Source organism: Pleurodeles waltl, chromosome 7 (genome assembly GCF_031143425.1).
Source record: "Pleurodeles waltl isolate 20211129_DDA chromosome 7, aPleWal1.hap1.20221129, whole genome shotgun sequence".
Classification (NCBI taxonomy): Eukaryota; Metazoa; Chordata; class Amphibia; order Caudata; family Salamandridae; genus Pleurodeles; species Pleurodeles waltl.
Window position 1 is genome coordinate 947,405,630 of NC_090446.1, and position 23,810 is coordinate 947,429,439.

General features: G+C 51.2%; 1 protein-coding gene across 1 annotated transcript in view; it reads right to left on the minus strand.

The window, feature by feature from the left end:
- DNAH17 (dynein axonemal heavy chain 17) overlaps positions 1-23,810 on the minus strand; it is a 7,556,186-nt gene that overhangs the window by 2,640,585 nt on the left and 4,891,791 nt on the right. Inside the window, exon 36 of the mRNA XM_069201738.1 lies at positions 14,408-14,510. Coding sequence (XP_069057839.1) covers positions 14,408-14,510 — 103 coding nt within the window. The remainder of the gene's footprint in view (positions 1-14,407; positions 14,511-23,810) is intronic.

Genomic DNA, 23,810 nt, shown 5'->3' on the forward strand with positions numbered 1-23,810 from the left:
TGTATCCTGGGGAGTGCAAAGCCACAGTCTCTCAAGTCTCTACAGTGGGTGGCTTGCCCACTGTGCCATCCTGGGGAGTGCAAAGCCACAGTCTCTCAAGTCTCTACAGTGGGTGGGTTGCCCACTGTGCCATCCTGGGGAGTGCAAAGCCACAGTCTCTCAAGTTGATGCAGGTCTCTACTGGTACTGGGAGGGACTGGTGCCCAGACTGGATGAGTCTCCCCGTGAAAGGTCGTGTCCTATCACTGTCCCAGCTGCACATGGGATAAGGAAGCCTGATGTGGCGGTCCATTCATTCCTACCCGGTGCTTGCCCTGTTCAGCGGTGCTTTGCCATGGCGGTTCAGGACTGTTCAGCGGTCTTCACCATGGCGGTCTTTGCCCTGTTCAGCGGTGCATTGCCATGGCGGTTCAGGATTGTTCAGCGGTGCTTTGACATGGCGGTCTTTGCCCTGTTCAGCGGTGCTTTCCCATGGCGGTTCAGGATTGTTCAGCGGTGCTTTGACATGGCGGTCTTTGCCCTGTTCAGCGGTGCTTTGCCATGGCGGTTCAGGACTGTTCAGTGGTGCTTTGACATGGCGGTCTTTGGCCTGTTCAGCGGTGCTTTGCCATGGCGGTTCAGGATTGTTCAGAGGTGCTTTGACATGGCGGTTCTGATACGGACATTGGTGTGTGGCATGACGTTCTCTACACTGGGCATTGGTGTGTGGCATGACGTTCTCTACACAGGGCAATGGTGTGTGGCATGACGTTCCATCATTGCCCAGCGGGGCTGTGGCAGCCGGGGCCTTCCTGGACACTGACTCCGGGGTGGTCTCCTGACCAGTGACGATACTTGGGCCCTCCTGGGCTGTGACTCTGGCGGTGGTCTCTGGACCAGTGACGATACTTGGGCCCTCCTGGGCTGTGACTCTGGCGGTGGCAGTGGTCTCTGGACCAGTGACGATACTTGGGCCCTCCTGGGTTGTGACTCTGACGGTGGCGGTGGTCTCTGGACCAGTGACGATACTAGGGCCCTCCTGGGCTGTGATTCTGGCGGTGGTCTCTGGACCAGTGACGATACTTGGGCCCTCCTGGGCTGTGACTCTGGCGGTGGTCTCTGGACCAGTGACAATACTTTGGCCCTCCTGGGCAATGGCTCTGGCGGTGGTCTCTGGACCAGTGACGACGGTGCTGGCGGTTGTGTCTCGACCGCCGAAAATGATGGCGCACTTCTCCGCCGTGACACTTACAACAGGCTGGGCAGACTTCCTCTGGCCCTTCACCACCTTTGTTGGAGTCACAGCTGACTCTCCAGTCCCCTTGGAACCCATGTCAGTTATTTTCCCACCAGGAGTCTTAACACGGTCCCGTCGTCCACTCTCCAATTTTAAAGCCTTTACAGGGGTTGGGATGCCAGTGCCTTGGCTCCGGGTCCTACTGCCTGCCCTGGTGGGCGGTGCACTCCACAAACCTTGAACAGGCACCACTGGTATTGGAGGCTTTTTGGCTGAGGCGCTACGACGGGACTGATGAATTGGAGGGGTGGTGGGGGCAAAAAGGTCAACTTTACAGAAGGACAGTTTCTGACGAACACTGGGATGGGTAGCTGGAGGGTGTCTGGGAGTGGAGGAAGAGGTTGTGGTTGTAGGAGGTGTCATTTTTGCAGTGTCTGTAAGTGGGTGAGGCTTGCGTGAGTGCCTGTGGTGTGTGTGGTGCCTATGTTTGCTTGAGCTACGTGTGTGTGTTGACTTGTGTGCATGCTGGTCTGTAGGTGTGCTTGGGATGGGCTGGGGTACAGGGGATTGGGTCTGGGTGGAGGAGGTTGGAGGGGGAGGCTAGACACAGGGACAATGGCTGCCATCAGTGCTGAGGCCAGAGATTGCAGGGTTCGCTGAAGGACAGCCTGACCAGAATGAATGCCCTCCAGAAATGCATTACCGTGTTGCAACTCTCGTTCTACACCCTGGATGGCATTCACAAGGGTAGACTGCCCAACAGTGAGTGACCTGAGGAGGTCAATGGCCTCCTCACTGAGGGCAGCAGGGGTGACTGGGGCAGGGCCTGAGGTGCCTGGGGCGAAGGTGATGCCCACCCTCCTGGGTGAGCGGGCATGGGACGAACTCTGAGGGGCTGCTGGGAGGGTGGGGCTGGTAGGGGAGGTGGCAGCTGTACCTGTAGAGGTGGGGGGCACAGATGGTGCCGCCACCACAAGGGAGCCCCCATCGGCGAACGAGTCCGTGTCGCTGCTTGGTGATCCGGTGGCCGGCGTGAAGCTCCCCTCGCCCTCCGTCCCACTGGTGCATTCAGAGTCCATGGTGTGGCCCTCCATGGCCATGTGGGATGCAGCTCCCTCGTGCTCCGGTGCCACTGTACCTCCGCCTGTTGATGCTGATGTACAAAAGGACAGGGAGACCAGAAAAAGGGGGGGAGACAGAAGAAAGAGAGTTTTAGTGCATGGCATACCGCTACCGTTGGCGGACAGGACAAACGCAGCAGCCCCCTACATTACGCCGTGCTCTTGCCCTCTCCACATGCAATTTCTGGGATATGGCCTATATGTCATTGGTGGACATCTGCGTACAAGGATGCCACAGGGACAACTATACCTCGACTTGGCACTCTGCTGAGGTGGGGTAGAATGCCACATAGCCTACATTACGGAGGGGCCTTGCCTACCTAACTCGCCCTGGCCTAGGGACACCCACAGCCCACATCCCCCACCCAGACACCTCCACTGCACGCAAAGTCCGCAGAATGAGGTTGTACTCACCCCCTTGTGTCTGCTGTGATGCCCTCAAGCACCCATCCAACTCCGGGTAGGCCACCGCCAGGATCCGGAACATCAGGGGGGTGATGGTGCGACGGGCACCCCTCCCACGTTGGGAGGCCATCCCCAGCTGAGCCTCCGCCGTCTTCTTGCTGCAGCGGCTAATGTCCTCCCATCTCTTACGGCAGTGGGTGCCCCGTCTCTGGTGCCCCAGGGTCCGGACCTCCTTGGCGATGGCACGCCAAATGTCCCTCTTCTGGTGGGCGCTGACCTACATGACATGCACAAGGGAAGAGGAACAGTCATTACCAACTGCACCGTCGTTGTGAGTGGCCCCCTCCCTACTCTGGCCATTTGGCCCATTCATTCGCATGCATTAATGTTCTATGAACTCTGCACCCTTCCCTCTTACATCCAGCCCTCTCCATCCAGGCCTAGCCCATACAAGGTGCTCCCTGTGTACTAACCTGTTGGTCTGGAGGACCGTAGAGTAGCGTGTACTGGGGGAGGACCCCGTCTACCAGTTTCTCCAACTCCTGTGCAGTGAAGGCAGGGGCCCTTTCCCTAGACGCAGCAGCCATCGTCGCTTCCAGACCAAGGTCACAGCAGCACTTGCAGTGTAGGTCCTCTCCTGTCGAAGGTCAGGTATCTAGTGATTCAACAGATAGAAAATGGCGGTGACGTCCGCGGCGGTGCGCATCATCACCGCCGGTGCACCTGTTCATTGGCTCCTGGGACCCATAGGGGCCAATGTTAACCAATGCAGCATTGCGCCGCTATCTACGACCGCCTACCGCGACGGTGTGCAACGCCAGCGCAGCTACCCCACAATCCCATTGTCCCAGATTAGAGGTCAGGCAGCCGCCATTTCAGGGGCCTACATGGCTTCATTTACTACTGCGTCACACATAGCTGGGCCTACACTCAACACACATACAGGAAGGGTTTTGTGATTGGTGTAGTCTTGTGTGTAACTGTGGGTACATACCTGGAGGAATAATGACTGGTTCTTCGCTGTTGTCCTTCCTAGGCACCGTCTGCTGGGACATATGAGAAGATGGCGGAATTCTCCGGTGTACTGACCGCTGGTGGACCTGTTGACAATGGAAGAGAGACATGTCATCGTAACCTACCGGTTTGACCGTGTCACAATCCAGGAACTATGTAGCCAGTTGGAGCCAGACCTGATGTCACCAATCCGCCATCCGACTGGAATCCCCCCTGACGTGCAGGTGCTGTCAGTGCTCCATTTCCTTGCAAGTGGGTCTTTTCAGACAACAGTGGCCATGGCATCAGGGATGTCCCAGCCTATGTTTTCCAACGTGTTGTCCAGAGTGTTGTCTGCCCTGCTGAAACACGTAAGGAGATACATCATTTTCCCTCAGGTGGAGTGTTTGCCTACAGTGAAGGGTGACTTCTATGCCCTTGGACATATCCCCAACATCTTAGGTGCCATTGATGGGACCCATGTAGCTCTGGTCCCCACACACAGGAGTGAACAGGTGTACAGGAACCGGAAGAGTTATCATTCCATGAATGTCCAGATGGTCTGTTTGGCAGACCAGTACATCTCGCAGGTAAATGCTATGCTCCCTGGCTCTGTGCATAACGCCTACATCCTGCGGAATAGCAGCATCCCTGATATGATGGGTCAACTCCAGAGGCACCGTGTATGGCTATTGGGGGACTCTGGTTACCCCAACCTTTCCTGGCTATTGACCCCAGTGAGGAATCCCAGGACCAGGGCAGAGGAACGGTACAATGAGGCCCATGGGCGGACTAGGAGGGTGATCGAACACACATTCGGCCTCCTGAAGGCCAGGTTCACGTGCCTCCATATGACAGGTGGATCCCTATTCTACTCACTGAAGAAGGTGTGCGACATCATCATCGCCTGCTCCATGCTCCATAATTTGGCTTTGCGACGCCAGGTGCCTTTTCTACAGGAGGATGATCCAGATGACGGTGTTGTAGCAGCTGTGGAGTCTGTGGAGCCTGTGGACAGTGATGAGGATGAAGCTGAGGAAGAAGACAACGACAACAGGGAGTCAGTCATACAGCAATATTTCCAGTGAGACACAGGTGAGAACATTTTAATTTTTAGCATTAGATTTACTTTCACACGTCTACCTCTATCCTGTTTCTCGATTTAAATCACTATTTGGTAATTGAGTTGTACCCTTCCGTTACGGTTTCACAGGTGTGGTTACCTTCATGTCAACTGCTTGCATCCTTCAAGGGCTTGTGATGTGTGACATAGGTATGTTAGCCTTACAATGGTAAACCCATTATGACACTGTCATTGATAATACATATTTACTAAATCACAGACTGACTCCAGATATTTTTGTGTTTCAAGGGTGTTTATTGAAGTGCTCAGAAATGGGAGGGGGTTGTAAAATGAGGATGGGTGATGGCGGAGGAATGTCCACGGCAGAGTCCAGTCTATTAGTCTCACAGGTGCACTGCCCATCTGGGCATAAGAAGTGGAGCTGGTGCAGTTTAAGTATGGACAGGGTAACAAAGTGGGACAGTGGGAGGACAATCAGGGTGGTCTAATTTCCTGGCGGGGGTCTTGTCATCTTGCTCTGTCCTGTTCCTGGATCTCAGGGACCGCTTGCGTGGTGGTTGTCCGTCTGCAGGGGGTGGGGTGCTGGTGTGTTGGTCCTGTGGCGGGGCATCCTGTCCACTAGTGCCGGCGGTGGTGGTGGGCAATTCATTGTCCTGGCTAGTGTCAGGGGCCACTTGGAGTGCCACGGTGTCCCTCAATGTCTGCTGTATGTCCTTCAGCACCCCTACGATAGTGCCAAGGGCGGAGCTGATGGTCCTGAGCTCCTCCCTGAACCCCAAATACAGTTCGTCCTGCAGTCGCAGGGTCTCCTGCAACTTGTCCAGGACCGTCACCAACATCTCCTGGGAGTGGTGGTATGCTCCCATGATGGAGGAGAGGGCCTCGTGGAGAGTGGGTTCCCTTGGCCTGTCCGCCCCCTGTCGCACAGCAGCCCTCCCAGTTCCCCTGTGTTCCTGTGCCTCCGTCCCCTGGACCGTGTGCCCACTACCACTGCCCCCAGGTCCCTGTTGTTGTTGGGGTGGTGGGTTACCCTGGGTGCCCTGTAGTGGTGGACACACCGCTGATTGACCTGTCCTGGATACGGAGGTATGGGCCCGCTGGGTGGGTGCTGTGCTGGTGTTACCAGAGGGTGGAAGGTCAGTGTTGGGCTGTGCCCGTGCAAGGGTAACCGACTGTCCCGAGGCCCACAATGGTCCGGGCTGGTCATCAGGATCCAGTAGGGCAGAGCTGCTGTCGTCACTGTGGGCCTCTTCTGGGGGTGGAGTGGTGTTGTCTGGACCCTCTGGTGTGGTGACGGTCCTTCGGGTTCCTGCAGGGGCATAAGAGCTAGATTATTGCATGTGTGTGTGTCATGGTGTGCAATGGGTGGGTGTTTGTGTACCCCAGTGCAAGCATTCCTGTGTGTGAGTTTGTGTGGTGATGGTTGGGGGGTTGTTCTGCGTATGTGCAGTGGGCATGCTTTAGTGAGGGGTGACCATGCTTAGTTGTGTCATGCAGGGCTTGGTGTTGGGATGGGTGGTTTGTGTCATGGTTACATTAGTTAGGAGTTGTAGTGATAGGGGAGGGGGTGAGGGTGGGAGTTTGTGATAGCATGCAGGTAGGGTGGGGGATATGATAGTTAAGATTTGACTTACCAGTGTCCCATCCTCCACCGACTCCTGCGAGGCCCTCAGGATGCAAGATGGTCAGGACTTGCTCCTCCCATGTTGTTAGTTGTGGGGGAGGAGGTAGCGGTCCACCGCCAGTCCGCTGTACCGCGATGTTGTGCCTGGAGACCGTTGAACGCACCTTCCCCCGTAGGTCGTTCCACCTCTTCCTGATGTCCTCCCTATTTCTTGGATGCTGTCCCACGGCGTTCACCCTGTCCACTATTCTGCGCCATAACTCCATCTTCCTGGCTATTGATGTGTGCTGTACCTGTGAGCCAAATAGCTGTGGCTCTACCCGGACGATTTCCTCCACCATGACCCTGAGCTCCTCCTCGGAGAAGCGGGGGGGTCTTTGGCGTGACATGGGGTGGTGTGGGTGATGTGTGGGGTGGTGTATGTGGTGATGGTTGTGGTGAGTGTAGTGGTGTGTGGTGTTTTGTGCGTGGATGTTGTGTGGGTGATGGTGTTGTGTGCCTCTGTGTAGTGGGGTTGTCTATTCTGTGCTCTCTCTCTGTCCTTCATTCGTGTATTTTTGGTCGTAGGGGTTTGTGGGTGATGTGGGTGTTTTATATTGTTTTGGGTGTGTGGGAGTGGTGTTTGTATGTGTCTCAGGTGTGTGTATTTGGAACTGTCCAATGTGGCGGTGTTTTGGAGATGTGTGTGTATTTTGAGCGCAGTGGTGTGTACCGCCAATGGAATACCGCGGTTGAAAGACCGCCGCGTGGATTCGTGTGTCGTAATAGCATGGGCGTGTTTCTGTTGGCGTGGAGGTGGAGGATTTGTTTCCACCAGTTTATCACTGACCTTTGGTGTGGCGGTCTTGTGTGGGTGTCTGAATTTCAGCGGATTCCAAGATGTGTGTCATAATAGCTGTGGCTGAATACCACCGCCGCGGCGGTGTATTGGCGTTCTTCTGCACGGCGGTAAGCGGCTTTTACCGCCAATGTTGTAATGAGGGCCAAAGTCTATCCAGTCTTGTGAGGACTCTTTTCTGGTGTCTCTGAACTTAATCCTGTATTGTTCAGTGGTTAAGCCAAATCCATCCAAGAGTGCATCCTTCAAAACTGCAAAATTATTGGCATCACTTTCTGTAACATTAAGGAGCCTATCCCTACCCTTTACATTGAAAGATAGCCATAGGATAGCAGCCCACTGTCTTTGAGGGACCCCCTGTACCATACAGGCCCTCTCAAGTGCAGCAAACCACTTGTTAATGTCATCCCCCTCCTTGTAAGGGGGAACTATCTTGTGCAGATTCCTGGAATCATGCTCTCTCACAGGATTACTATCAGGAATACTGCTGCTGCCACCATGGGGTCCAAACCCCAATCTCGGTTTCTCCTTCTCCAGGTCTGGGGATTCCCTGTCTAGAGCCAGCTGTTGCTGTTTAAGCTTCAGCCTGGTCTCTTCCACTCCCAACGTTTTGAGTTCCCTTTCTAACATGTTGTCTTCAGGGTGGGTGGTTGGGAATGCTTGGACACTGAGGATATATTGGAACCAACAGAGGGAGATCTGTCCCTAACAGCTTGGACTCTACCAACCTGGCCTCCAGGAATAAAAACATCCCTACTATGATGGGAGCTCCTATTACTACCAACATTGCTAGGTGGTCTGCTAAGGGGCAGATTTGGAATAGAACCCTCCACACCTCCCTCAAGGGGTTCCCCTGAGTCAGAATGGGAGCTATCTACCAACTTCTCAGCTGAAGTGCCTTCTAGGGACTTATCATTCTCAATGAGCAAGTTAAATAGAAATTCTCTTGAAGGGTTCTTTCCTATCACTAAACCTCTATCAATGCAGAGACTCCTTAGGCTCTTGAAGTTTAAATTGTCATAAGTTGTATTGACCATTTTAAGAGCAGTTCCTACATCAGACATGACAGAAGAAGGTTTAGAGACAGTGAGAAGAGAGAAAAAGTTTCAGGAAAAAAACGTTTTCAAACTTTTTGAAACTTTTAGAAGTTTTAAGAGTACTTTTCAGCACTTAGCAGAAAGTGTAAGAGGAGAAAAGCAAAACTTTTTGGTTAGGTGTACATACACTGAACTTGTTTTGTATATTATTCTCTTATGAAAAGTACAAAATGACAAAGTGGTAAGTAGTTACAAGTACTTATCCCACCGCTGCACAACCAATGTAGGAGGCTGGCCTGGCTTGTAGTGGGTTCCAGAGGTACTTACACCTTGTGCCAGGTCCAGTTATCCCTTATTAGTGTAGAAGAGTATTTCTAGCAGGTAAGGCTGATAGAAGGTACCTATGGAAAAGCAGTTAAGGCTGAACTAGGAGACATGTAAAGCTCCTACTATACCACTGGTGTCATATGCACAATATGATAAGAAAACACAATACACAGATATACTAAAAATAAAGGTACTTTATTTTTATGACAATATGTCAAAAGTATCTCAGTGAGCACCCTCAGTATGAGGATGAAAAATATACACAAGATATATGTACACAATACCAAAATTATGCAGTAATAGCAAAAGCAAGTAATGCAAACAGTGTAAAGTTACAATAGATTGCAATAGGAGCACATAGGTATAGGGGCAACACAAACCATATACTCCAAAAGTGGAATGCGAACCACGAATGGACCGCAAACCTATGTGAGCTTGTAGAGGGTCGCTGGGACTGTAAGAAAACAGTGAGGGTTAGAAAAATAGCCCACCCCAAGACCCTGTAAGGTAGGTGTAAAGTGCACCTACAACCCCCAGAGAGCACAGAAGTCTTGATAGGGGGATTCTGCAAGGAAAACCAACACCAGCAATGCAACAACAGTGGATTTCCAGGCCTGAGTACCTGTAAGACAAGGGAACCAAGTCCAAGAGTCGCGACAGTGTCGAGAGTGGGCAGGAGCCCAGGAAATGCCAGCTGAGGGTGTAAGAAAGCTGCCACCTGATGGAAGAAGCTTGGTGTTTTGCAAGAACAAAGAGGACTAGGAACTTCCCCTTTGGAGGATGGAGGTCCCACGTCGTGAAGAAGCTTGCAGAGCTGTTCCCACGCAGAAGGACCGCAAACAAGCCTTGCTAGCTGCAAGGGTCGCGGTTAGGGTTTTTGGATGCTGCTGTGGCCCAGGAGGGACCAGGATGTCGCCACTTGGATGAGGAGACAGAGGGGGCACCCAGCAAGTCAGGGAGTCCTCACAGAAGCAGGCAACACCCGCAGAAGTACCGGAACAGGCACTTGGAAGAGGAATGAACCGGAGTCCACCCAAAGTCACAAAAAGGAGTCCCACGACGCCGGAGGACAACTCAGAAGGTTGTGCACTGCAGGTTAGAGTGTCGGGTACCCAGGCTTGGCTGTGCATGAAGGAAATCCTGGAAGAGTGCACAGGAGCCGGAGCGGCTGCAAATCACGCGGTACCCAGCAATGCAGTCTAGCGTGGGGAGGCAAGGACTTACCTCCACCAAACTTGGACTGAAGAGTCACTGGACTGTGGGAGTCACTTGGACAGAGTTGCTGAGTTCCAGGGACCACGCTCGTCGTGCTTAGAGGGGACCCAGAAGACTGGTGATGCAGTCTTTTGTTGCCTGCAGTTGCAGGGGGAAGATTCCGTCGACCCACAGGAGATTTCTTCAGAGCTCCTGGTGCAAGAAGGAGGCAGGCTACCCCCAGAGCATGCACCACCTGGAAACAGTCGAGAAAGCCAGCAGGATGAAGCGATACCAGGTTGCTAGTAGTCGTCTTGCTACTTTGTTGCGGTTTTGCAGGCGTCCTGAGCAGTCAGCGGTCGATCCTTTGGCAGAAGGTCAAGAGGGAGATGCAGAGGAACTCTGGTGAGCTCTTGCATTCGGTATCTGAAGAATTCCCCAAAGAAGGGACCCTAAATAGCCAGAAAAGGAGGTTTGGCTACCTAGGAAGGAGGATTGGCTACTAAGAGAGGTAAGAGCCTATCAGAAGGAGTCTCTGACGTCACCTGCTGGCACTGACCACTCAGAGCAGTCCAGTGTGCCAGCAACACCTCTGTTTCCAAGATGGCAGCGGTCTGGGGCACACTGGAGGAGCTCTGGGCACCTCCCCTGGGAGGTGCAGGTCAGGGGAGTGGTCACTCCCCTTTCCTTTGTCCAGTTTCGTGCCAGAGCAGGGCTGGGGGATCCCTAAACCGGTGTAGACTGGCTTATGCAGAGATGGGCAGCATCTGTGCCCATCAAAGCATTTCCAGAGGCTGGGGGTGGGAGGGCTACTCCTCCCCAGCCATCACACCTATTTCCAAAGGGAGAGGGTGTCACACCCTCTCTCTGAGGAAATCCTTTGTTCTGCCTTCCTGGGCCAGGGCTGCCTGGACCCCAGGAGGGCAGAAACCTGTCTGAGGGGTTGGCAGCAGCAGCAGCTGCAGTGGAGACCCAGGAAAGGCAGTTTGGCAGTACCCATGTTCTGTGCTAGAGACCCGGGGGATCATGGAATTGTCTCCCAAATGCCAGAATGGCATTGGGGTGACAAATCCATGATCTTAGACATGTTACATGGCCATGTTCGGAGTTACCATTGTGATGCTATATATAGGTAGTGACCTATGTATAGTGCACGCGTGTAATGGTGTCCCCGCACTCACAAAGTCCGGGGAATTTGCCATGAACAATGTGGGGGCACCTTGGCTAGTGCCAGGGTGCCCACACACTAAGTAACTTTGCACCCAACCTTTACCAGGTAAAGGTTAGACATATAGGTGACTTATAAGTTACTTAAGTGCAGTGGTAAATGGCTGTGAAATAATGTGGACGTTATTTCACTCAGCCTGCACTGGCAGGCCTGTGTAAGAATTGTCAGATCTCCCTATGGGTGGCAAAAGAAATGCTGCAGCCCATAGGGATCTCCTGGAACCCCAATACCCTGGGTACCTCAGTACCATATACTAGGGAAATGTATGGGTGTACCAGTATGCCAATGTGAATTGGTGAAATTGGTCACTAGCCTGTTAGTGACAATTTGGAAAGCAGATAGAGCATAACCACTGAGGTTCTGGTTAGCAGAGCCTCAGTGAGACAGTTAGTCATCACACAGGGAACACATACAGGGCACATACTTATGAGCACTGGGGCCCTGTCTGGCAGGGTCCCAGCGACACATAGACTAAAACAACATATATATACAGTGAAATATGGGGATAACATGCAAGGCAAGATGGTACTTTCCTACACTGACTCCTTCTCAGACGCTTCCTTAATCGTAGCTCTTCTGGACACAGTGCAGTTTCGGGCATATCCTCCCGAAAAGCGAGTCCAGGATATTCGGGCTATGATATCGATGTTTCAGCCTCTATCCTGGATTTCGGTGAGAATGACTCTGAGGCTGCTGGGCCTCATGGCCTCCTGCATCCCGTTGGTTCAAAATGCCAGATGGCATATGCGGGCTCTGCAGTGGGACCTGAAGTTCCAGTGGGCGCAGCATCAGGGGAATCGCTCCGACAAGGTCCAGATCTCGGAAGGGTCTGCGAAGACCTGCAGTGGTGGTTAACAAATCAAGATCGGGTCAAGGGCAAATCCTTCTCTTTTCTCCAACCAGATCTTAGGATAGTGACAGATGCGTCACTTCTGGGATGGGGTGGCCACATGGGAGAGGCAAAGATCAGAGGTATCTGATCTCCGGCAGAAACCGGTCTCCATATCAATCATCTGGAGCTCCGAGCAATTCGACTAGCATTGAAAGCATTTCTTCCCTCTCTCAAGGGGAAAGCAGTTCAGGTGTTCACAGACAACACCACCACCATGTGGTATTGCAACAAACAAGGCGGAGTGTGGTCGTGGACTGTTTGTCAAGAGGCCCTTCGTCTCTGAACTTGGCTGGAACATCAGGGCATTTCCATGGTGGCTCAACACCTGGCAAGCTCCTTAAATGCCAGAGCAGACGAACTCAGCCGACGATGCATGTTCGATCACGAATGGAGTCTCCATCCGGAAGTGGCGCAAGGTCTCTTCCTCCAGTGGGGAGAACCTTGGTTAGACATGTTCACCTCCGTAGAAAAAGCACAATGTCAGCTGTTTTGCGCGTTGGAGTTTCTAAGGTGGCACTCGCTCTGCAACACTTTTCATTGTGAATGGACCTCAGGCCTCCTGAACACCGTCCTGCCAATACCACTTCTGCCCAGAGTTCTGAAGAAGATCGAGCAAGACTGGGCCCAAGTAATACTGGTGGCTCCAGACTGGGCACGGAGAGTCTGGTATCCTGTGCTCTTGAACATGGCCATAGCTCCTCTGATCAGACTGCCTCTTTGGGAGGATCTTCTGTCACAGCAGCAGGGGAAGGCCCTCCACCCGAACCTGTCAACTCTGCGACATCTTGTGTGGTGATTGAGTGGCGACAATTGATGTCTTTCGACTTGCCACCCGAAGTCTGTTATGTTATATTGGCAGCCAGGCGTCCCTCAACCAAAACTGTATACGCCTGTCGTTGGAAGACATTTGTGGCATGGTGCATCAACAATTCTGTTGATCCTCTATTTGCTCCTCTCTCTCAAGTTCTTCTCTTTATTCTTTCCCTTGCCCGGAAGGGTTCCACCTTGGGCACTCTTAAGGGATATCTCTTTGCTATCTCTGCTTTCTTAAGGCTACCTGATCAGCCTTCCTTATTTAAATCTCCCATAGTTGGGAGATTTCTTATAGGCCTCACACATCTTTTTCCTCCTTTCCCATTCATCATGCCCCAATGGGATCTCAACCTGGTCTTAACTCACCTTATGTGTACCCCGTTTGAACCGCTTCACAACTGTCCTCTAAGACTCTTAACTATAAAGACTGTCTTCCTAGTTGCCATTACTTCTGCCCGCAGAGTTAGTGAACTCCAGGCTCTGTCATCTAAGTCACCTTTTCTTGCCATACACCCTGACAAAGTGGTGCTTCACATGAGGGCTTCTTTTCTACCCAAGGTAGTGACCCCTTTCATGTCGGAGAGTCCATCACCTTGCCTACCTTTTATGCACCCCCACATCCCTCTCATGAAGAGGAGAGACTCCACCATCTGGATCCAAAAAGAGTGTTGGCGTTCTATCTTGATCGTACCAAAGACTTCCGGGTGGACGATCAACTCTTTGTGGGGTATGTAGGTGCAAAGTAGGGGAAGGCAGTGCAGAAGAGGACCATTTCAAGATGGGTACTCTTATGCATCAAAATGTGCTATGCTCTGGCTAAAAAGCAACCCCTGAAGGTTTGCGAGCTCATTCTACCAGAGCTACTGCTGCTACTACAGCGCTAGCACGTGGCGCTCCATTCCCGGATATTTGTCAGGCAGCAACGTGGGCATCGCTGCACACTTTTACGAAGCACTAATGCGTGGACAATCAGGTCCGAAGGGACTGCTACTTTGGCCGTTCGGTCCTGGAGGACTTTTTGGTGTGATCTTAGTTTGAAGGCCCACCATCGGGGATGGTATTGCTCGGGTATCTATTCAAAGGTAAGCAATCTGCAACTAGAAGTCTCTATCAGATGTACAAGTTACTTACCTTTAGTAACGAAATATCTGATAGAGACATATTCTAGTTGCGGATTGCTTACCGACCCACCCATCCTCCCCGTACTGCAAACTGATTTCTAGGGACAGGAACTTTCCCTTGAAGACCCTAGTTTTGGCGCACCACTCTCAGTGTTCTTCATGGCTCTGCGCGACTGGCGTGGAAAGTCGTGAAAAGAAACTGACATCAGCGCACCAGGGTAGCGCCTATATACAACCTCATCACGGCGAGCACAACACCAACGACGCCCACCGAGTCGACCGACACCACCTGGTGGTGCGCAGAGGTACTTCTCGAAGGAAAATTCTCTGGATCCAGTCTGACGCTTGGGGAAATTCAAAGGTAAGAAATCTGCAACTAGAATATGTCTCTACCAGATGTTTTGTACCAAAGGTAAGTAACTTGTACAACACTGACAGCGTAGGTGCTGTCAAAGATTATTTTAGTCAAACAATACAATTTACATTTGTGTAGTGAGGATTTCGCTTTTAGTACCTGAAGCCTCGGGTCGATGGTGAAGGATCCTGAGGTGGGGTTCATACAGGCAACATACTGACAGTTATGAATCTCCTTCAGGGTCAGTTTGGTTCTGTCATACCTATCAGGTTGGTTGAAAAGATATATTATATAAGAGATTTGTTGTGTTGTTCCATATGATTTGTTTTTTTCATTTGAAAAATAGTACGTTTACTCAGTTGCATTACTTTTTTTTACCATACATCATATCACTGAAGGAATTTGTTTTTACAATATAAGCAGATTAATTCTCTCTAGAGGCGTTAAAGAAAAATTACAGACAATTATTTAAAAAATAAATTAACTAATTTTCTAACCAAATTTTACACGTCCATCAAACTTCACAATGAAATAGCAGCACACACTCAAAGAATTATTTGAGCAATGCATAAATTATAGCGTTATGCTTGTTTGACAAAACACATCAAGCATGTAGACACAATATCGACATTATTAGAATACTAAATGGGCCTACGTCTCCCCTAAATGGACCTGATCTTCGTGCATTTTAATGAAGTTTATTACTGACCTTTAAGGCTATTTTCTTCTCCGCTTCTACACTTCAGACTTAATGATGCTTCCTATTTTCTATGCGTTCGGCTTACATACCTAAAAAAAATCCTTTCCTTGTTCTTTCCACATGCATCGGTTTACACTGCATCTTTTTAAGAAGCTGCTCATCGAATCTGACGTTTAAACTAACTGGCCACCTCCTTGAAAGAACGAGTCGTTGGCAATTGCATTTTAACTAAGTAAGCTTATGTTTTTTTTAGTTTTCTGTAGGGCATCTGTAGGAAAGTACCATCTTGCTTGTCATGTTACCCCCATTTTAACTTGTGTGTCTGTTTGTTTTAGCCTGTGTCACTGGGATCCTGCTAGCCAGGACCCCTGTGCTCACAGTTTGTTGCCTATATGTGTTCCCTGTGTGGGGCCTAACTGTATCACTGAGGCTCTGCTAACCAGAACCTCAGTGTTTCTGCTCTCTCTGCTTCTAAAATTGTCACTGCAGGCTAGTGATCCTTTTCACCAATTCTGATTGGCACACTGGAACACCCTTATAATTCCCTAGTATAAGGTACCCAGGTACCCAGCATATTGGGGTTCCAGGAGATCCCTATGGGCTGCAGAATTTCTTTTGCCCCCCATAGGGAGCTCAGACAATTCTTATACAGGACTGCCACTGCAGCCTGAGTGAAATAACGTCCACGTTATTTCACAGCCATTTTACACTACATTTAAGTAACTTATAAGTCACCTATATGTCTAACCCTCACTTAGTGAAGGTTAGGTGCAAAGTTACTAAGTGTGAGGCCACCTTGGCACTAGCCAAGGTGCCCCCACATTGTTCAGGGCAATTTCCCCAGACTTTGTGAGTGCGGGGACACTATTACACGCGTGAACTACATATAGGTCAATACCTCTATGTAGCTTCACAATGGTAACTCCGAACTTGGCCCTGTAACATGTTTAAGATCATGGAATTGTCACCCCAAGCCAAATCTGGTATTGGGGTGCCAATCCCATGCATCCCCGGGGCTCCAGCATGGACCCTGGGTACTGCCAAACTAGCTCTCTGGAGTCGCTGCTGCCAACCCTCAGACAGGTTTCTGCCCTCCTGGGGACTGGGCAGCCCAGTCCGAGGAAGGCAGAACAAAAGATTTCCTCTGAGAGAGGGTGTTACACCCTCTCCCTTAGGAAATAGGTGTTAAGGGCTGGGGAGGAGTAGCCTACCCCAGACTCTGGAAATGCTTTGAAGGGCACATATGGTGCCCTTCTTGCATAAGCCAGTCTTCACCGGTTCAGGGATCCCCCAGCCCCTGCTCTGGTGCGAAACTGGACAAAGGAAAGGGGAGTGTCCACTCCCCTGTCCATCACCACCCAGGGGTGGTGCCCAGAGCTCCTCCAGTGTGTCCCAGACCATCTTGAATGCAGAGGTTTGAGGGCACAATGGAGACCTCTGAGTGGCTAGTGCCAGCAGGTTACGTCAGAGACCCCTCCTGATAGGCTCTTACCTGGTTACGTAGCCAATCCTCCCCTGAGGGCTATTTAGGGTCTCTCCTGTGGGTTTCTCGTCAGATAATAAATGCATGAGCTCACCAGAGTTCCTTTGCATCTCCCTCTTCGACTTCTGCTAAGGATCGACCGCTGACCGCTCCAGGATGCCTGCAAAACCGCAACAAAGTAGCAAGACGACTACCAGCAACATTGTAGCGCATAATCCTGCTGGCTTTCTCGACTGTTTGCTGGTGGTGCATGCTCTGAGAGCTGTCTGCCTTCACCCTGCACTGGAAGCTAAGAAGAAATCTCCCGTGGGTCGACGAAATCTTCCCCCTGCTAAAGCAGGCACCAAATTTCTGCATCAGCGGTCCTCTGGGTCCCCTCTCATCTTGACGAGCGTCGTCCCTGGAACACAGGAGCTGGATCCAAGTGTCTCCGACAGTCCAGTGGTCCTTCTGTCCAAATTTGGTGAAGGTAAGTCCTTGCCTCCCCACACCAGACAGTAATCCTGTGTACTGCATGATCTGCAGCTGCTAGGGCTTCTCTGCACTTTTGCAAGAATTCCTTCATGCACAGCACAGCCCAGGTCCCCAGCACTTCGCCCTGCATTGCTCAACTCGCTGAGTTGACCACCGGCTCAGTGGGAGCCTCTTTTGTTGTGTTGATATGACTGCCGTGCTCAGGTTTCTTGAACGCCTGTTCAAGTGCTTCTGCGGGTGCTGCCTGCTTCTGCGTGGGCTCTTTCTGTTGCTGAGCGCCTGTAGGAAAGTACCATCTTGCCTGGCATGTTACCCCCATTTTTCACTGTATATATGTTGTTTTAGTTGTATGTGTCACTGGGACCCTGTCACCCAGGGCCCCAGTGCTCATAAGTGTGCCTGAATGTGCTACCTGTGTAGTGACTAACTGTCTCACTGAGGCTCTGCTAATCAGAACCTCAGTGGTTTTTTTTTTTTTAACATATTTTTATTAAATTTTCAATAAAATCAAACATTTCGATGCATCCATTTAGCAGCAGTGATAGGATGTTTACAGTTACAATAGTTTGCTGGGCGCTTATTTATTAGATTTAACAAACAACCAATAACTTTCGTACACCGCTAGATCCGCGCTTTTATGTCTGTACTTACAGGCATTGCTAGTTCGCGCGTTTGATACTATCTTTCGTGCGGAGGTTTCGATGCCTGCAAGAGTTCTAGTTCAGGGCGAACCCTAAGATGGACGGGAGAGAGCGGGGGGCGGGGGAAGGGGCAACTTAACTTCTGAAGACCCTGAGTTTACTAGTTGGGGACGATGGGCTGTGTGTATTAATTGGCTAGTGTGTATTTGGGGGTGCAGTGTATTTATATCTGTGCTTAGGCACCATTGGCAGGTGTGTGCGCTACTCATGATTACTGTGGTATTGCAACCGGGGTGAAACCTACAATTGTCTATGTTATCGCGTCTGACTGCTATTCAGGGAGGTTTTTCGTCATTCTTTGTTTCTAGTTTGGAGACCAATGTGCCCCAGGTTTCACAGCCCGAGTGTCGAGGACCACCTCGCGCCAGTTTCGTTAGTACCTGATATTCAGCACGTGTCCAGCGAAGCGTAAGAGCGAGCCAAGCTCCATGGTCAGGGGCCTTAGAGGCCTTCCAGTTCATGGCTATTAGTCTTTTGTACATTGCATAAGCCAGGTCTACGAATCTGTGCATAAATTTGCTCCTTTTTGTTCTGGTCCTGAGGCCAAGTAGACAGGATTTGGGGTTCGCGTCCAAGCCCAGGCCAGTCATTTCCGACAGTGCAGTGGTCAGCGCGGTCCACTCCCCCCTTACCTGCGGGCACTCCCAGACCATATGATAAAACTGTGCTGCTGGGGTTTTACATCTAGGGCAAGTTGGGTCCGATCCAGGGAACATACGTTTAATTCTGGCTGGCGCTAAATAAGTCTGATGTAAGTAATTAAATTGTGTGTATCGGAATCTGGGGTTCCTTGAGACCTCGCGTGTGTGGCTCAGGGCTTTTGACCATTCTGTCTCTGTGATCGGGTCAGGCAGTACGGCATTCCACCTTTCTCGAGCTTTCTGCAGATTAGACTCCGGGGGCTTATTTAGTAGTTTGTATGTATTTGAGACTACTTTTTCACGTGTGTCGTAGCTCAGCATATGGTGTAGGTTTATTGAGATATCTGGCTCAGCGTCCCCGGGCCCCCATGTACCTCTAATTGCATGACATATAGCCAGAACCTCAGTGGTTATGCTCTCTCATTTCTTTCAAATTGTCACTAACAGGCTAGTGACCAATTTTACCAATTTACATTGGCTTACTGGAACACCCTTATAATTCCCTAGTATATGGTACTGAGGTACCCAGGGTATTGGGGTTCCAGGAGATCCCTATGGGCTGCAGCATATCTTTTGCCACCCATAGGGAGCTCTGACAATTCTTACACAGGCCTGCCACTGCAGCCTGAGTGAAATAACGTCCACGTTATTTCACAGCCATTTTACACTGCACTTAAGTAACTTATAAGTCACCTATATGTCTAACCTTTACCTGGTAAAGGTTGGGTGCTAAGTTACTTAGTGTGTGGGCATCCTGGCACTAGCCAAGGTGCCCCCACATTGTTCAGGGCCAATTCCCCGGACTTTGTGAGTGCGGGACACCATTACACGCGTGCACTACATATAGGTCACTACCTATATGTAGCTTCACAATGGTAACTCCGAATATGGCCATGTAATATGTCTATGATCATGGAATTGCCCCCTCTATACCATCCTGGCATAGTTGGCACAATCCCATGATCCCAGTGGCCTGTAGCACAAACCCTGGTACTGCCAAACTGCCTTTCCCGGGGTTTCACTGCAGCTGCTGCTGCTGCCAACCCCTCAGACAGGCATCTGCCCTCCTGGGGTCCAGCCAGGCCTGGCCCAGGATGGCAGAACAAAGAACTTCCTCTGAGAGAGGGTGTTACACCCTCTCCCTTTGGAAAATGGTGTGAAGGCAGGGGAGGAGTAGCCTCCCCCAGCCTCTGGAAATGCTTTCATGGGCACTTTTGGTGCCCATTTCTGCATAAGCCAGTCTACACCGGTTCAGGGACCCCTTAGCCCTGCTCTGGCGCGAAACTGGACAAAGGAAAGGGGAGTGACCACTCCCCTGACCTGCACCTCCCCTGGGAGGTGTCCAGAGCTCCTCCAGTGTGCTCCAGACCTCTGCCATCTTGGAAACAGAGGTGCTGCTGGCACACTGGGCTGCTCTGAGTGGCCAGTGCCACCAGGTGACATCAGAGACTCCTCCTGATAGGCTCCTTCAGGTGTTGCTAGCCTATCCTCTCTCCTAGGTAGCCAAACCCTCTTTTGTGGCTATTTAGGGTCTCTGTCTCTTGGGATTCCTTAGATAACGAATGCAAGAGCTCATCCGAGTTCCTCTGCATCTCTCTCTTCACCTTCTGCCAAGGAATCGACTGCTGACCGCGCTGGAAGCCTGCAAAACTGCAACATAGTAGCAAAGACGACTACTGCAACTCTGTAACACTGATCCTGCCGCCTTCTCGACTGTTTTCCTGGTGGTGCATGCTGTGGGGGTAGTCTGCCTCCTCTCTGCACTAGAAGCTCCGAAGAAATCTCCCGTGGGTCGACGGAATCGTCCCCCTGCAACCGCAGGCACCAAAAAGCTGCATTACCGGTCCCTTGGGTCTCCTCTCAGCACGACGAGCGAGGTCCCTCGAATCCAGCAACTCTGTCCAAATGACTCCCACAGTCCAGTGACTCTTCAGTCCAAGTTTGGTGGAGGTAAGTCCTTGCCTCCCCATGCCAGACTGCATTGCTGGGAACCGTGGCTTTTGCAGCTACTCCGGCCCCTGTGCACTTCCGGCGGAAATCCTTTGTGCACAGCCAAGCCTGGGTCCACGGCACTCTAACCTGCATTGCACGACCTCCTAAGTTGTTCTCCGGCGACGTGGGACTCCTTTGTGCGACTTCGGGTGAGCACTGTTTCACGCATCCTTGTAGTGCCTGTTTCTGGCACTTCTCCGGGTGCTACCTGCTGCTGAGAGGGCTCTTTGTCTTGCTCGACGTCCCTTGTGTCTCCTGAAGCAATTTGTGACATCCTGGTCCCTCCTGGGCCACAGCAGCGTCCAAAAACCCTTACCGCATGAATTGCAGCTAGCAAGGCTTGTTGGCGGTCTTGTGGCGGGAAAATACTTCTGCACGACTCTCCATGGCGTGAGAGATCCGTCCTCCAAAGGGGAAGTCTCTAGCTCTTGTCGTTCCTGCAGAAACTTAAGCTTCTACAGTCCAGTAGCAGCTTCTTTGCACCCGCAGCTGGCATTTCCTGGGCATCTGCCCATCTCCGACTTGCTTGTGACTTTTGGACGTGGTCCCCTTATTCCACAGGTACCCTCGACTGGAAATCCATCGTTGTTGCATTGCTGGTTTGTGTCTTTCCTGCAGAATTCCCCTATCACGACTTCTATGTCCTTTTGGGAACTTTAGTGCACTTTGCACTCACTTTTCAGGGTCTTGGGGTGGGCTATTATTCTAACCCTCACTATTTTCTAATAGTCCCAGCGACCCTCTACAAGGTCACACAGGTTTGGGGACCATTCGTGGTTCGCATTCCACTTTTGGAGTATATGGTTTGTGTTGCCCCTATCCCTATGTGTCCCCATTGCATCCTATTGTAACTATACATTGTTTGCACTGTTTTCTAAGACTATTACTGCATATTTTGGTATTGTGTATATATATCTTGTGTATATTTCCTATCCTCTCACTGAGGGTACACTCTGAGATACTTTGGCATATTGTCATAAAAATAAAGTACCTTTATTTTTAGTATAACTGTGTATTGTGTTTTCTTATGATATTGTGCATATGACACTAAGTGATACTGTAGCAGCTTCACTCGTCTCCAAGTTCAGCCTAAGCTGCTCTGCTAAGCTACCATTATCTATCAGCCTATGCTGCTAGACACCCTATACACTAATAAGGGATAACTGGGCCTGGTGCAAGGTGCAAGTACCCCTAGGTACTCACTACAAGCCAGTCCAGCCTCCTACAGCGCCCCTTCTGTCTCCTCCTCCAAAGGGCGACCTCCGGGTCCCTCCTGGGCCAGGTGTAGGAGGCTGGACTGGCTTGTAGTGAGTACCAAGGGGTACTTGCACCTTGCACCAGGCCCAGTTATCCCTTATTAGTGTATAGGGTGTCTAGCAGCTTAGGCTGATAGATAATGGTAGCTTAGCAGAGCAGCTTAGGCTGAACTAGGAGACGTGTGAAGCTACTACAGTACCACTTAGTGTCATATGCACAATATCATAAGAAAACACAAAACACAGTTATACTAAAAATAAAGGTACTTTATTTTTATGACAATATGCCAAAGTATCTTAGAGTGTACCCTCAGTGAGAGGATAGGAAATATACACAAGATATATATACACAATAGCAAAAATATGCAGTATAGTCTTAGAAAACAGTGCAAACAATGTATAGTTACAATAGGATGCAATGGGGAAACATAGGGATAGGGGCAACACAAACCATATACTCCAAAAGTGGAATGTGAACCACGAATGGACCCCAAACCTATGTGACCTTGTAGAGGGTCGCTGGGACTATTAGAAAATAGTGAGAGTTAGCAAAATAACCCTCCCCAAGACCCTGAAAAGTGAGTGCAAAGTGCACTAAAGTTCCCCTAAGGACAAAATAGTCGTGTTAGAGGGAGAATGCAAGGAAAACACAAATCAGCAATGCAACAACGATGGATTCCTGTCTGAGGGTACCTGTGGAACAAGGGGACCAAGTCCAGAAGTCACAAGCAGCTCGGAGATGGGCAGATGCCCATGAAATGCCAGCGGTTGGTGCAAAGAAGCTCTTACTAGGCTGAAGAACTGTGAATACTGCAGGAACGACAAGGGCTAGAGACTTCCCCTTTGGAGGATGGATCCCCCACGCCTTGGAGAGTCGTGCAGAAGTGTTTTCCCGCCGGATGGACGCCAACAAGCCTTGTTACACGCAAATCGTGCGTTTGGCGTTTTTGGACGCTGCTGGGGCCCAGGAGAGACCAGGAGGTCGCAAATTGGACCTGCAGAGAGAGGGGACGTCGAGCAAGACAAAGAGCCCTCACTGAAGCAGGTAGCACCCGGAGAAGTGCCAGAAACAGGCACTACAAGGATGCGTGAAACGGTGCTCGCCGAAGTTGCACAAAGGAGTCCCACGTCGCCGGAGACCAACTTAGAAAGTCTTGCAATGCAGGTTAGAGTGCTGTGGACCCAGGCTTGGCTGTGCACGAAGGATTTCCGCCGGAAGTGCACAGGGGCCGGAGTAGCTTGCAAAGTCGCGGTTCCCAGCAATGCAGCCCAGCGAGGTGAGGCAAGGACTTACCTCCACCAAACTTGGGCTGAAGAGTCACTGGACTGTGGGAGTCACTTGGACGGTGTCGCTGGATTCGAGGGACCTCGCTCGTCGTGCTGAGAGGAGACCCAAGGGACCGGTAATGCAGCTTTTTGGTGCCTTTCGGTTGCAGGGGGAAGATTCCGTCGACCCACGGGAGATTTCTTCGGAGCTTCTGGTGCAGAGAGGAGGCAGACTACCCCCACAGCATGCACAAGCAGGAAAACAGTCGAGAAGGTGGCAGGATCAGCGTTACAGAGTTGCAGTAGTCGTCTTTGCTACTATGTTGCAGGTTTGCAGGCTTCCAGCGCGGTCAGCGGTCGATTCCTTATCAGAAGGTGAAGAGGGAGATGCAGAGGAACTCGGCTGAGCTCATGCATTCATTATCTAAAGTTTCCCCCGAGACAGAGACCCTAAATAGCCAGAAAAGAGGGTTTGGCTACCTAGGAGAGAGGAAAGGCTACTAACACCTGAAGGAGCCTATCAGCAGGAGTCTCTGACGTCACCTGGTGGCACTGGCCACTCAGAGCAGTCCAGTGTGCCAGCAGCACCTCTGTTTCCAAGATGGCAGAGGTCTGGAGCACACTGGAGGAGCTCTGGACACCTCCCAGGGGAGGTGCAGGTCAGGGGAGTGGTCACTCCCCTTTCCTTTGTCCAGTTTCGCGCCAGAGCAGGGGCTAAGGGGTCCCTGAACCGGTGTAGACTGGCTTATGCAGAATTGGGCACATCTGTGCCCAAGAAAGCATTTCCAGAGGCTGGGGGAGGCTACTCCTCCCCTGCCTTCACACCATTTTCCAAAGGGAGAGGGTGTCACACCCTCTCTCAGAGGAAGTTCTTTGTTCTGCCATCCTGGGCCAGGCCTGGCTGGACCCCAGGAGGGCAGATGCCTGTCTGAGGGGTTGGCAGCAGCAGCAGCTGCAGTGAAACCCCAGGAAGGGCAGTTTGGCAGTACCAGGGTCTGTGCTACAGACCACTGGGATCATGGAATTGTACCAACAATGCCAGGATGGCA